Source organism: Phalacrocorax carbo, chromosome 2 (assembly GCF_963921805.1).
Source record: "Phalacrocorax carbo chromosome 2, bPhaCar2.1, whole genome shotgun sequence".
Taxonomy (NCBI): Eukaryota; Metazoa; Chordata; class Aves; order Suliformes; family Phalacrocoracidae; genus Phalacrocorax; species Phalacrocorax carbo.
The window spans coordinates 105,657,724-105,670,618 of record NC_087514.1 but is presented as its reverse complement, the minus strand read 5'-3'; the positions used below and the strand labels follow the sequence as shown (position 1 = coordinate 105,670,618).

General features: G+C 42.3%; 1 protein-coding gene across 3 annotated transcripts in view; it reads left to right on the top strand.

Moving 5' to 3' along the window:
- Positions 1-1,196: 1,196 nt before the first annotated feature.
- NFX1 (nuclear transcription factor, X-box binding 1) overlaps positions 1,197-12,895 on the top strand; it is a 71,858-nt gene continuing 60,159 nt past the window's right edge. For all 3 annotated transcript variants that reach the window (XR_010371630.1, XM_064443789.1, XM_064443790.1), the window contains exons 1-2: positions 1,197-1,318; positions 9,451-10,500. Coding sequence is in view for 2 of the 3 variants with exons in the window: in XM_064443789.1 (XP_064299859.1) it covers positions 1,294-1,318; positions 9,451-10,500 (1,075 nt within the window). In the remaining variant the exon portion in view is untranslated. The remainder of the gene's footprint in view (positions 1,319-9,450; positions 10,501-12,895) is intronic.

Genomic DNA, 12,895 nt, shown 5'->3' with positions numbered 1-12,895 from the left:
GACTATTGCAAGGTTTTTGACAGTAGCAGGAAAACCATTCATTACCTCTAAAGGATGCCACTGACACATACCTTTCTGTGCAAGCTCAGATGATCATGATGTTTACATACAGCAAAGCACTTCAAACTCACTCAAAAATCGATGGCAAAACATGTAGCAAATTTCATAAGGCTGTTGCCATACTGGTTTGCAAGCTTCCTCTGCAACAGTGGCAGCAGTCTGGGGTGCACCTCAACAGCTAGTGTTTCTGCAGTAAGCCCACTTGGTTCTTTAAGGGCTTTGAAGCCATGAAATTTGTCCACTAGGAGGGGAAGAACTATGCAACAAACGGACATTTGATACGAGAATTTCACGGGGCAGGTGTGGAGGGCAGAATGTATAGACTGTGTGCAGCAGTGCTCCTGAGGTGCCGTTCTTCAGAGCTGCAGTCGCTATGGAACTGTGAACTTACTCTGCAGTGTCTGAGAAGATCAGCAGCTCTGTAAGGACTCTGGAGCCACATCGCAGCAATAAAAGCATACTGCTCCATAGATGCACTGTAACCATGGCGCTGCAAACCTCTGCAGGGAGGTGTGAATCATACAACGGTTAAACAGTGGTGCCGAAACCCGCAGTATGACAAAGCATGCAGTTCTACGGAGTATTTGTAGCTAGAGCCTGACAAGATTGGTCTGCAGCACGGCCATAGCATAGGAGTCCTTGTGTGGACTTTCCAACAGAAGCTTAAGTTCCAGCACTCAGCTGAGATGACAAGCGTGTGGCTCTGCCACCTCCCTAGAGCAGTGCATGCAGAATGCAATAGATAGCCTGATGACACATCCCGACTTTCTACCCCGTGCCTAGAGAAAGCACCTCCGAGACGCGCTGAGACAGCGCGGTGAGCCGTCCTGTGCCCAGCCTGGGCAAAGCTCTGGGCCTGCGTCACCAGGCTCGGGCGTGCAGCCGGCTCAGCACGCCCGCTCCCGGAGAGGCCACAGCGAGCGAGGTGACTGCCACGCAAACGGCCAACTTATTGCCAGCGCCGGCATCCCTTCGCCGCCGTTAACGGTTCCCCGCTCGCCCCGGGCAGCCCCGCACATGGCTCCCGACCTCCCGCTCACCCGGGGGCCGCCAGCCGCAGCCCCGCCCCCTACCTCGGCCCCGCCCCTCCCGCTGGCGCCCAAACCTTCACTGCGGCTGCGCGCACATAGCCGCGCGCCACCGCCGCCGCCGGTGGAGGGGGTAGTCCGGGGGAGGTGTGCGCGTGCGCGGCGCTCTGGAAGCCGGTTCTGGTAGCGGAGGGGCGGCCTCGGCATGGCGGAGGCGCGGCCCGGTGCAGGTGAGCGGGGTGCGGTGCGGTGCTCGGGGAGAGCTGGGCAGCGGGCCCGTGGGGCGGTAGGGGAGGGGCAGTCATGGCTCCGCGGCAGGGCTGTCGGGCTGGGGGTCGTGCCGAGCCGAGGGGCGCGGGCGGCGGCACCGCCACCTGTTGCCGCCCCCCCAACCCCCCGCCCGCCGCAACTCCGCGGCGCCCAAAATGGCTGGACTGGGCTTTGCCGCAGGGCGCGATAGGGAAACTGCCCGGCGAGGGACTTGCGGGCTCCTAGTGTGTGACAGGCGAACGGGATCGCCACAGGAAACACAAAGAGCCGGTTTGTTTGTGGAGAGCTCGCGTCTCTCTGCCCACCCGTGCCCGTGACGCCCGGGGCAGCCCGGCGGGTGCCGGCCCACGGGCCGCTATCAGGCTGCGGCGTGGCGCGGGGGTCGTGGGGGAGGCCTGAGCCGCGCAGGCGGGGAGCCGGCGGGGCACGGGCTCGCGGGTGGGGGCGGCCTGGAGACCCCGCTGGAGTGGGACTGAACGCCACACGTGCAAGAAAAGAGTTTTTCCGTTTTGTTTGCTTTTGCCTGCTGGCTTTAATGGTGCAGATGCTGATTAACTTTCGTTTTACTGGGTGCGGCTGCTGAGGAGGAGAGGGAGTAGCCTTTCAAGGTCCATATTCCTTGCATTTAATGGTTTATCATGTATTGTGGGCACTTAATGATAGAAGAACCCTTATGGAATTGTATCTTGAGCGTGTAACTGGGAATAACACTGTTGCCCAGAGTCGTGCATGAGACTTAGTGTTTTCATCATGTCTCTTGATTTTCTTGCAGTAGGCGTAGACCTCTCAGGTAATCAATGTCACTTTGGGGTCACTTAATGAACTAACTCATTTCATTGTTTATAGAGTCGTTAGATTTCTGCCAGGAAGAATCCTGGACTTTTGTGGCTGAGGTGAAGAAGAAAATATTGATCTCTACTTTTGCAGTACCCTGATCTTAATTCAGATTAAGATGATCGTTACGGTATATACTAAATAGGCCTCTGTCTCTTCTCCTCTGTCCTTGGCAGCTTGGCTGTCATGGTGGAAAAGTAATTTGAGTTCATTTTTTGATGGAACAAAAATGTGTCCACATCTGCCTTGCGGGAGTGGAATAGTCTTGGGTCATGGTTCAGAGGCTGATAGTTTCAGTAAAGAGAAGCTGGTGCAGACAAATGTCTGCTTGTCTGTTTTATCTTATGTGCTGTCAGGCTGCGAATCAGCTCTGGTCCTGAAACCTTTTGTACAGTGCATATGTCTTGGAATAAAGGGTCTTAAATAGGTATACTGAGCTAAAAATAGCTTTAATGAAAAGCAGTAGATTAGTCTGGATGACACACCATTTCTACATTTGCTTTATAATACTTAAGCTTAACACAGAAATTGTCACATGACATTAAATCCTGGAGTTCATTCCTTGTTATGGTAATACATACTGTGTTATCAAGAACCATCTCATAGTTAAGTTTTGAGTTGGCCTTGTGCAATATTAAGATGGGAACTGGCTTTTGCCCTGCAACTTCATGGACAAAGCAAGTGTATGATTTTCAGAGCTTAAATACGAAAGGTATTTCTGCTGTCAGGGGAAGCATCTGAGGTTGAAGAATGACAGTTTTGGGTCACGGCAGATGTGCAGCCCATCCAGGATATTTTGCCAATAGTGAATGATTTTTGAGACTCAGGGAATGAGTATAAGAGGCAAAGGGGAAGAATATAAGAAACAAGGCAATTGTGGAATGATTATTCACATTGATACACCTTTCTAGTTTCCAGTCCTGTGTACCTAGAAGGGACAGGTGGTATTTGTATTTAATAGCCATTACTGGATGTTTTTCTCCATCACTTGCCATACTTGCTGTCAAATATATTTTTGGGTTTTTGCCTTCAAAATGACAGCTGCATCTTTATACATGGTACAATGTATCATTAAACTGAAGATATCAGGAAGTTGCTATAAAACATTGAGTAGCCCACTGTAAGGGTGAACGGGAAAGTGAAAACACTTATAATACATTTATTCTCCTTATGCAAAATCCATTCTGCAGTAGATACTTCTCTTAGAATGATGAAGCTACCTACGGTGAAGTTGTATTTCTTTCCGTACTTTTACATTTCTCCTATGTCATCTTGAAATGGGCTAGCTAAAACTTCATGTTCTGTTCAAAATGTGGATGCACTGAATTTGGACAATGGTGTAAAAACACAAAACCATGGCACCATGAACCAATATACACAGGGGGCTAGCTAGCGAGAAAGCAGCTCTGCAGTCAAGGACCTTGGGGTCCTTGCTGGACTAAAAGCAGGCCATGAGTCAGCAATGCACCCTCTCTGCCAGGAAGGCCAACAGTATCCTAGACTGTATTTGGAAAAGTATTGCCAGTTTGTCAAGGGAGGTGAACCTTCCCCTTTGCTCAGCACTGGTGAGGCCACCCCTGGAGCACTGTGTCCAGTTCTGGGCTCCCCTGTACAAGGGGAGCTTCCTGTACAAGGAAGACATGACATACTGGAGTAAGTCCAGCAAAGGGCCATGAAGATGACTAAAGGATTGGAGCATCTCTAGGATGAGGAGAAGCTGAGAGAGCTGAAACTGCTCAGTCTGGAGAAGTCTCAGAGTGATCTCAGTGCTGTGTACGAATGCCTGATGGGAGGGAGTAAAGATTACTCTCGCTGGTATTAAGTGAAAGCACAATAGGCAAAGGTACAAATTAAAACACATGAAATTCCATCTGAACATAAGAAAAAGCCTTTTTACTGTGAGGATGGTCATACACTGGAACAGGTTGCTCAGAGAGGTCATGGCCTCTCTGTCCTTGGAGATGTTAAAAACCCAGCTGGACACAGTCGTGGGCTCTAGCTGACCCTGTTTGAGCAGGGTATTTGGACTAGATGATCTCAAGAGGTCCCTTCCAGCCTCAGCTATTGTGTGATTCTATAGTAATGATGATTTTGCATGTTAATCTTGCCCTCACTTCTGGCAAGAGTTGTGGGAAGAGAGCATATCTTTTATTAGATGAGTTCTTACAGTTGGAATAAACAATAAGTTTGGGGCATGAAAATGGGTTGCACTGTTGGAGTCTTTAAGCCTGAAACAATTTAATTCCTGTTTAGGAGGAAATCCAACCTTTTGTAAATCTGTGCCATCTCTAGAAATGATAGGATGCTGTAGGTGAATATATAAAATGATCAGAGAAGACAGAAAAGATCAAGCTTGGTGTTCTGTGAGGAAAAGGTTTTACATTTCTAATGCTATGGGGAAAGCCTCAGATTTCTGTAATGCATCATTCCTGGGTTGGGTTTTTTTTTGTGTGTGTGTTACCACATAATATAGGTACCATAAGACCTGCAGGGAGTGTCTTCCCTGTAACTTGTGATTTTTGTCCAGCTGGCTGGACCATTTCTTGCCTAGATATATGCAGTGCTGACACAAATAGATTTTTGTGTATGTACTCTCTACTGTCACATGTCTTTAGGTGAAAGAATAGGTTATTTGAATTGCTTTAAAACTGAACACATCTGTCCTGAAATTACCTTTGTCTTCTGCTTGGAGCCAGTACATAAACAGAATATATAATCACAGAATATCTTGAGTGGAAGGGACTCACAAGGGTCATTGAGTCCAACTCCTGACTCCATGCAGGGCAACCTGGAAGTTAAACGAGGTACCTAAGAGCACTATCCAAACACTTCTTGAATACTAAAAGTATTGGGGCAATGACCACTTCCCTGAGAAGCTTTTTCCACTGCTTGACTACCCTCTCATGGAAGAACTTTTTCCTAATACTGTGCAATCTGAACTTCCCTGGACACAGCTTTAAGCCATTCCCTCACATCCTATCACTGGCATGTGTTGCCCAGAGAGCTAGTGGAGGCCCCATGCCTAGAAACATTCAAGGCTGGGTTGGATGGGGCTCTGAGCAACCTGATCTAATTAAAGATGTCCCTGCTCACTGCAGGGGGGTTGGACTAGATGGCCTGTAAAGGTCCCTTCCAAACTAAACCATTCTATGATTCTGTCACTGGCCACCAGGGAGATCAGCACCTCCCTCTCCATTCCCCCTCATGAAGAAGCTGTGGACAGCACTGAGGTCACCCCTCAGTCTCCGCCAAGCTAAGCAAAGCTAGTAGACGCAGCTGCTCCTTGTTAAGTCGTCCTCTAGTCCTTTCACTGCCTTTGTTGCCCTCCTTTGGACACATTCTAATATTTTTATATCCTCCTTGTATTGTGGAGCCCAAAACTGCACACAGTACTCAGGTGACACTATTTTTGGTTGAATTTATGGGTATCTCAATAAGGATTGGTCAATTAAAAAATAAGTGCTTGTCCATTGAGAAAGACTAGTACTAATTAGTGGTGTTTATTTAGTTTTTGTTTTGTATTGATATGAAGGTTCAGAAAGAAAATCGGTTCTTCCTATATAGCAGGTAGAGCTGAATTCATTTAAGAATAAAGAATTGCTACCTCTGAGACCGAAGGGGCTACTCTGTAGACTCTTGTACCCATGATATTTTTTTCTAGCTGGACTTCAATATATTTTTTTTGTTCTTATATTTATTCTTAATTATCAACTTCATACAGTTTCTGCCTAATTAAAGTATATTGTTTAACAGCTCTTCAAAATCAAACTGAATTTAGCTTGCTGAAACTGTGCTAAGAAATGTCAGTTAGGCATGATGTCTTTAAGTGGCACCTTCAAATGTCATTATTGATGTCTTCATAAAAAGAGTACCTAAGTTATTAAGTTTGGCTGTACTGGTCCCCAGAATAAGTTCTAGTTTTGAAGCAGAGCTTGTACTTATTAAAATAAGGCTGTACTTACTAATTTGCCTCATATTTTTAAAAGTGTCCTTGTCAAATTAGTTTTCTGAAGGGTATTTCACACAGACTGCCTAACTTTGCATGGGCATTGTGTCTCTGTCTACAGTTAATGCTGAAAGTGGTGTGATGTGTAATGTTACGGCAGAACAGGCATGAAACCGTATGAGTTTCATATGGTTGGTTTTAATTCACATTCAAGCTCTCGGGTATTAAAATCTGCAATACAGAGGTTGTTTCTAAAGGTATTGTGGCTTTCTTTGTTTATTTTATAGAAATACAGGCTGGAATCTAGCTTTAGGGGTTCCCTTTTTTCTTGGGATTTTTGTGTATGTACATTGCAAACACATCAGAGGAAATTTGAGCCAGTGTTAGCTGCTTGTTATTAAGCTTGTATATATATTTTGCTGTTTCTTGTCTTGGCAGACAGAGATCAGTTTTAGTAGAATTTATCACTTCTTTGGAATTTTTTTATAATGTAAAAGCTGACAGTAAGAATAGGAATCCTATTCATGGGTGATATAAAAAGGCCTAATGAATTATTCATATTTTGGAGGTGTTTTAAAATATCTGAATCCTGGTTTCCCATCTGTTTCTTTAAACTTAATAGATGACTTGGAAAGTGCTTTTAAAAATATCACTTCCACAGCTATGTTTCACATCCTGGTTATGCTTCTTGGAGGCCATGCTCAAAAGTCAATTTGACTGTATTTTAGAAAAACATCACTTTAAAGCCATGTCCAACATGTTTTTTATGCCAGTGTGAGATGTTAGATCTACAAAACACACTTACTCACGCTGCATTCGAGAGCCCTCTGCAGCAATTTGTTTATGATCCATGCATACATTTTACATACCACATCTCATAACCAAAGAAATAATTATCTTTAATAATAGAATATACTTTTTAGAGGCAAGCTGTGTGATTTTTGAAACATGTTTATTTTAAACATTAAGAAGCCATTGGGTTTACCTTCTTAGATCTATCCATCAGATTTAAATTTTACGGTATAGACAAGAATCTTAAACCAACTGAGAAAATGGGTTGTTTCAAATAAGGTTGATGTGTAATTACAGGATTGCATCCTGTCTTCAGATCAAAATATGATAAACTATTTTAAGTAATCTATACTGAATGACTGCTGTTTACAATGTAAAAGGACTACAACTACAATTTGTTTGTAGTACTCTTTGTTAGTGATAGAACATAAACTGGCAAAATGTTGGAAAAACTGAAAGTAAGTGTACTTGTAGAAAGTAAAAGTGACAACTTTATATTGCGAGTTCTTTACACAGGATGCATGTGCTAAGGTGAGAAAAATAGAATGTTTCCAGCGAAGCTGCTTGCAGTTCAGATTCTTTTAGATGTATAAGCCTAAGATTTTGTATCTACTAGGGTTTGCAGCCCTAATGACAGAAGAGTTCAGCTGGAAGGGACCTACAGTGATCATTAAGCCCAACTGCCTGCCCACTTCAGGGCTGACCAAAAGCTAAAGCGTGTTCTTGAGGGCATTGTCCAAATGTGTCTTAAACACTGACTGGCATGAGGCATCAACTGCCTCTCCAGGAAGCCTGTTCCAGGGTTTGACCACCCTTTCTGTAAAGAAGTGTTTCCTCGTGTCAAGTCCAAACCTCTCCTGAGCGGTGTGGCTTTGAGCCATTCCCACACAGGCTACTATGGAGAAGAGGTCAGCACCTCCCTCTCCACTTCCCCTCCCTTGAGTTAAGATTGATTCTTAACTCAGTCCCCGGCTGTTTTGAAAGACCTCTGTCTGGTGTTCTGATGTCTCAAAATCAGGTTAGTGTTACAGCTTAACAAAAAAAAACCACCCACAAAAAAAAAAACCCACTTTGTATTTGCCATTTATAGCTAGTGTGATAATATATATTATGTAGCATAGCATATAATAATAGATGATGTTATATTAAGAACATCTACTATAATATAATTGTAACATCTCTTAATATATTAAATTATATATAATTGTATATATATTGCCTTTGGAAAGACAAAAAACCAAAATTATTTCAACTAAGTCTCTATTTAAAAACAAGTATGAATTAGGCTATGTGGTTAAGAACATCCTAAACGTAACTTTAAATTCCTAATTTTTAGAAAGCTTAAAGCTTCGTTTCCACAAAGTTTTATGTTATATTGTTTTCTTTGGCCGGAAAATCCCTCACAGTAATTATGACCATTCCTAGAGGTTTTAAAAAAACTCTTTCATTTGTAAGTAAATGAAAGTCACTGAAGAAAAAAAAAAATATTAATGCTTTGAAGTGTTCTGGTTTGTTCCTCCCTTCAAAGTGTTAATTTCCACAGTCTTTACTGAAAAGTTAAAATAATAGGCAGTTGAGAGACCCTGATAGCATTAGCCTTTTGGAGAGTCTTTTACGTTCATAGCCAAAGTGCTTGATTCTTTGAATCGTCCTGAACCAGGAATAAACTGCACCTGCCCTTCCATCAGAGGTAACCTACCTAACCTCTAAAAGGGACACTACCTCCATGAGATTTTTAGAAGCCTCTTCTCTTTTTTTACGCTACTGTGTAAGACTCAACAAATCTGCCACAGCCCATTAACCTGTCCCTGAAACTCACCTGATAATTCCTATTGCAGGCAGGCCCAGAGGCACAATGTGATATGAAATTGAGCAACGTAAGGTTTCTGATGTACACCTCTTGCTTTTATCTAGAGGCATAGAAATGACAACTGGAAGCCTGGTTCATGTTAATGGCCTCATAACAGAAAAATAATTTTGCAAAGCTGCCCTGGGTAGTCCCTCTACCATTTAATATGTCTATATGTAGAACAGTGTAATCAGAGTTCATGCAAGCATTTACTATTGGTACTCTTTGGCTGATGGATTTTAATTTATATTCAAAGTTCTGTGTAATATTAAAATCTCAGATGTAGACATTGTATTTAAAGGACCCCCTTTTCTTCACGTTTCTCTGTGTGTGTAGGAAAAACTTCAGCACATGTTAAACACTGATTATCATGTTTGCATGTCTCGAATACGTACAGTGCTGCTTCAAATGGTTTTCTTCACCATACGTTTTTATATTCTCATCTTAACTCTGGGTCATCATGGTCTTTCTGTAATGATGACAAGAGAAAGTAACTTCCACAAAGCACTGTATGATTCAACTCTAGCTTCTGGAAACTTGTTTGCAGTTGTTCTGTCAAGAGTGGGATTGGTTGAACTTCTGGGCCTTTGCATGTATTGTAATTTTGCTGAAAAGAAGTGTTTACTATTTAACAGTCTTACATGTGTGGTTTTATTTTTTTCATTTTTTAGGTGCATCAAATTTCAATCCTGATGCTTCTGATTCCATTCCAGGGGAAAGACAACCTACAGATATAAACTGGGTAAATAAAGATAGGAAAGAATCTAACAGTAATCAGAATAGAAGTAATTTACCATTTCCTAGTCTGTCTTCTGAAAGAGGTACAGGTTATGAAAGCTCTTCCACAAAGCATCGTGGCTTTTGTAATCCCGAAAGTCAGTATGGGAATTCTGAAGACTTCCACCAATATTTTGGTACCAGTAGAAGTTTGAAGAGTCGCAACTTGCAAAGCCAGAGATGGCACAGATCAAGAAACGATAGCATGTGTACTAGAAGTAAGATAAAGCAAAGTACTGTTGATGCTGCTGCAGGTCCAGGAATTTCAGATGCTGCAGTAGTACCTGGGAGAAGAGCACCTCCTAGAGGATACAATGACTTTCTCTCCTCGGAGAGTGACAGGGAGGTACCTAATGCAGATAGCAGAGGAGCAAAGCCAAAGAAAACCCATCTGATGCATGCATCTGGAAGAGGTTTCAGGGAGAAGGGTAAGCAAGTACATGACCGGGAAAAGAGAGTGAGCTCTAAACAGAAAGTAGAGCTGTTTGAAAATGTTCCAGCTTTGGATATGACTCAGTCTGACTCTTCAGAATCATCTGTTGGAAAGGCATTCTGTGATGTACCTGTTGGTAGTGGGGATGAGCAGAAAGGCTACAATTATATAAACAAAAGATATCCTCGGAAGCCTGTGTGGAATAAACCCCCGGCAGAAAAAGAGTGTCAGAAAAGGCATGATTCTCACCGTAATAAAAATACAAAAGTAGGTAAGAAGTCTTCTCTTGCATATACTCCAAAAGACAAAAATGAGAGGAAGAAAGAAAACTCTGTTCACAAAAATGATGAAAATTTGACCAGTGAAATCAGGCACCAATTGTCTGATTCTGTCAGATGTAATGGAAGAAAGTTCCTGTTAAAGGGGGATCAGGCACCTGCACTTCATTTCAGCTGGACCCAGTACTGGAAAAAACAAAGTGATGTACCAAAAAACAAAGAAACGCATACAGGTAAGCTTTCTGGACTGTTCTGTACTCTTGTATTAAAGATACAATCTTGAAAAATTGAAACTGCCTCCACATTTGACTAGCTGAAGAGGCTTATTTCACATTAGGTCAGTATCAGCTTCAGGGGGTAGAATGAATTGTAGATGTGTGGTTTCTGTGTAGGGAAGTGTCTGTAAGTTTACTAGGGAAGAACAGATTTTGTCTGAAGTTTTTGTTGTTTCACTATGAAATTGCAGATGATGGCCTGGTCAGGCACCATCTTAAAACATGTATATTGTGGGAGCAGGGAGTAAAATTCTGAGCATCCTGAATAATGGGACTGGAGGGACAATCCTGAAGCTGATTTTTGCAGGATAAATGTTCTCACCTTTTGTGTAGAAGTAGGAAAATGGTAGACAGGATCTGTATTCTGCTCCTAACTGAATTTTTTGCTCTTTTTTTTGCAATGATGTTATCAAAAGGTAATTAGAAATAGAGAAAGTCTCTGGATACTATTTTTGGAAGTTGAGAATAGAAACGTGTGCCATTGACAGTGTCAAGCAGACCCACAGGGTTTTGACTGAGTGAATTTTGTGCCAACTCATACCATTAGGGACATAACATTAAATGGAAATGTCTTCAATGCCTCAGTACTGGTTTCTGTTTCTAGACAACCTAGGTAGCTTTTTCTTGCTGTTTTAGATAAGCTTAAGTGTGCACTGAGGAAATAGTCTTGTGTTATTCATAGTACCCAGCAGATGTAGACCTATTTTCTTTCAGAGACAATAAGGACAGTTATTTTCTTTTTTTTTTGTTTGGTCCTTTTCCAGTTGAAGAGTGAGAATTAGATTTAGTTGGTTTTTACAACGCATCTCAATCTGATCTGCTGTTGCCCAGAATGATAGATATGGATGGGCTAGTTCTTGTTATCTTAACTGTGGTATTGAATATTGAAGATCTTGCTTCTTAGTGTCTCTTCTCTTTCAGAACTGAGAAAGTAGTAGCGTAATCGGGAAGCATAAGATAGCTCCAGTCAGAAACTTTGTTACCTTAGGAAGAGCTCAAGGATCAAGATTCTCCTTGATCCTTTCTAACTTGAATGCGTTAACTTTCATGCTCCTGGGTTCTACTTGAATCTTAAAATTAAAGATGCCTCAGTTTTTTTTCCTGGCATTATTACTAAATGAAGAACATCATATGCAGTGAGCAGGAAGAGAAGTAATAATCTTTTACTGGGAACTTAAGAAACTTCCCCATCCAAAATGGCAGTCTTTCTTTGCATGCTTTAGTTGGGAGCTATTTTGGAAACAGTATCTGCCACTGTTTTCGGGGGGCTGGGTCTGTGCTTTTAACTATTTATGGGGCAGTTATCCTTTCTGTGTATGGTATAGCTTTAGTCTTCTGGAGAAAAGTAGTATGTTTTAGGTAGGGATGCTTTCTTTGCAGCAGATAATATTCATGGGGTGCCAAAAGCAGAAATGACTGATAATTCTAAATCTTTTGGTGCTTGATGGAGGAGGGCTGGAAAAGAAGTTCGAAAGTGCTTATATCCTGTTAAGGAGGGCAAACAGTGGTAACACTTCCAGGTTTCCAGGCATCCATGGGTTTAGTTTCAGTCATGTGTCATTTTTCTTTTGTTATTTTCTTGGTTTTTTGTCCTTCATTATGACTTCTAACTTTCCTTGTATTGGCATCACCTAAAAATGGTGCTTTTTTACACTTGTAATTAAGATCACAGAATCACAGGTGGAAGGGACGTCAGGGATCATCTAGTCCAACCTTTCTAGGAAGAGCACAGTCTAGACGACATTGCCCAGCACCCTGTCCAGACAACTCCTGAAAGTGTCCAATGTGGCCAAGTCAACCACTTCCCTGGGGAGATTATTCCAATGGTTGACTGTCCTCAGTGTGAAAAATTTTCCCCTTATGTCCAATCGGAATCTCCCCTAGAGCACCTTCTGTCCATTTCCCCTTGTCCTCTCCATGTGACTCTGTGTAAAAAGGGAGTCTCCATCTTCTTTGTAGCTACCGCTTAAGTACTGGTACATGATAATGAGATCCCTTCTAAGCCTTCTTTTCTCAAGGCTGAGATGTTTTAAAATTCTGTGGGCATAGATCAAATAGCATTTCTAAGGTGTACTTGGTAGCCTTATCTTGATGGCAGAATGGAAGTTATGTGGTGCCTTTGTTATGGTTGCATATTTAATTACGTTTTCAGGCCGTTTTGTCTTTCATGTGGAGTTCTTCCTTTATTTACAAATTACTTTTTCAGATCCTTTCATATGGCTCAAAAGGCCCAGTACTTTGACTATTGTTTCCCAATAATTCCACTACTAAAGCAGTCAGTTTAAGGGACTTATTTCTGTAATCCAGGTACTTCACTGTTAATATTTGTTGTGTGGTCTTCCAGGAATACTCA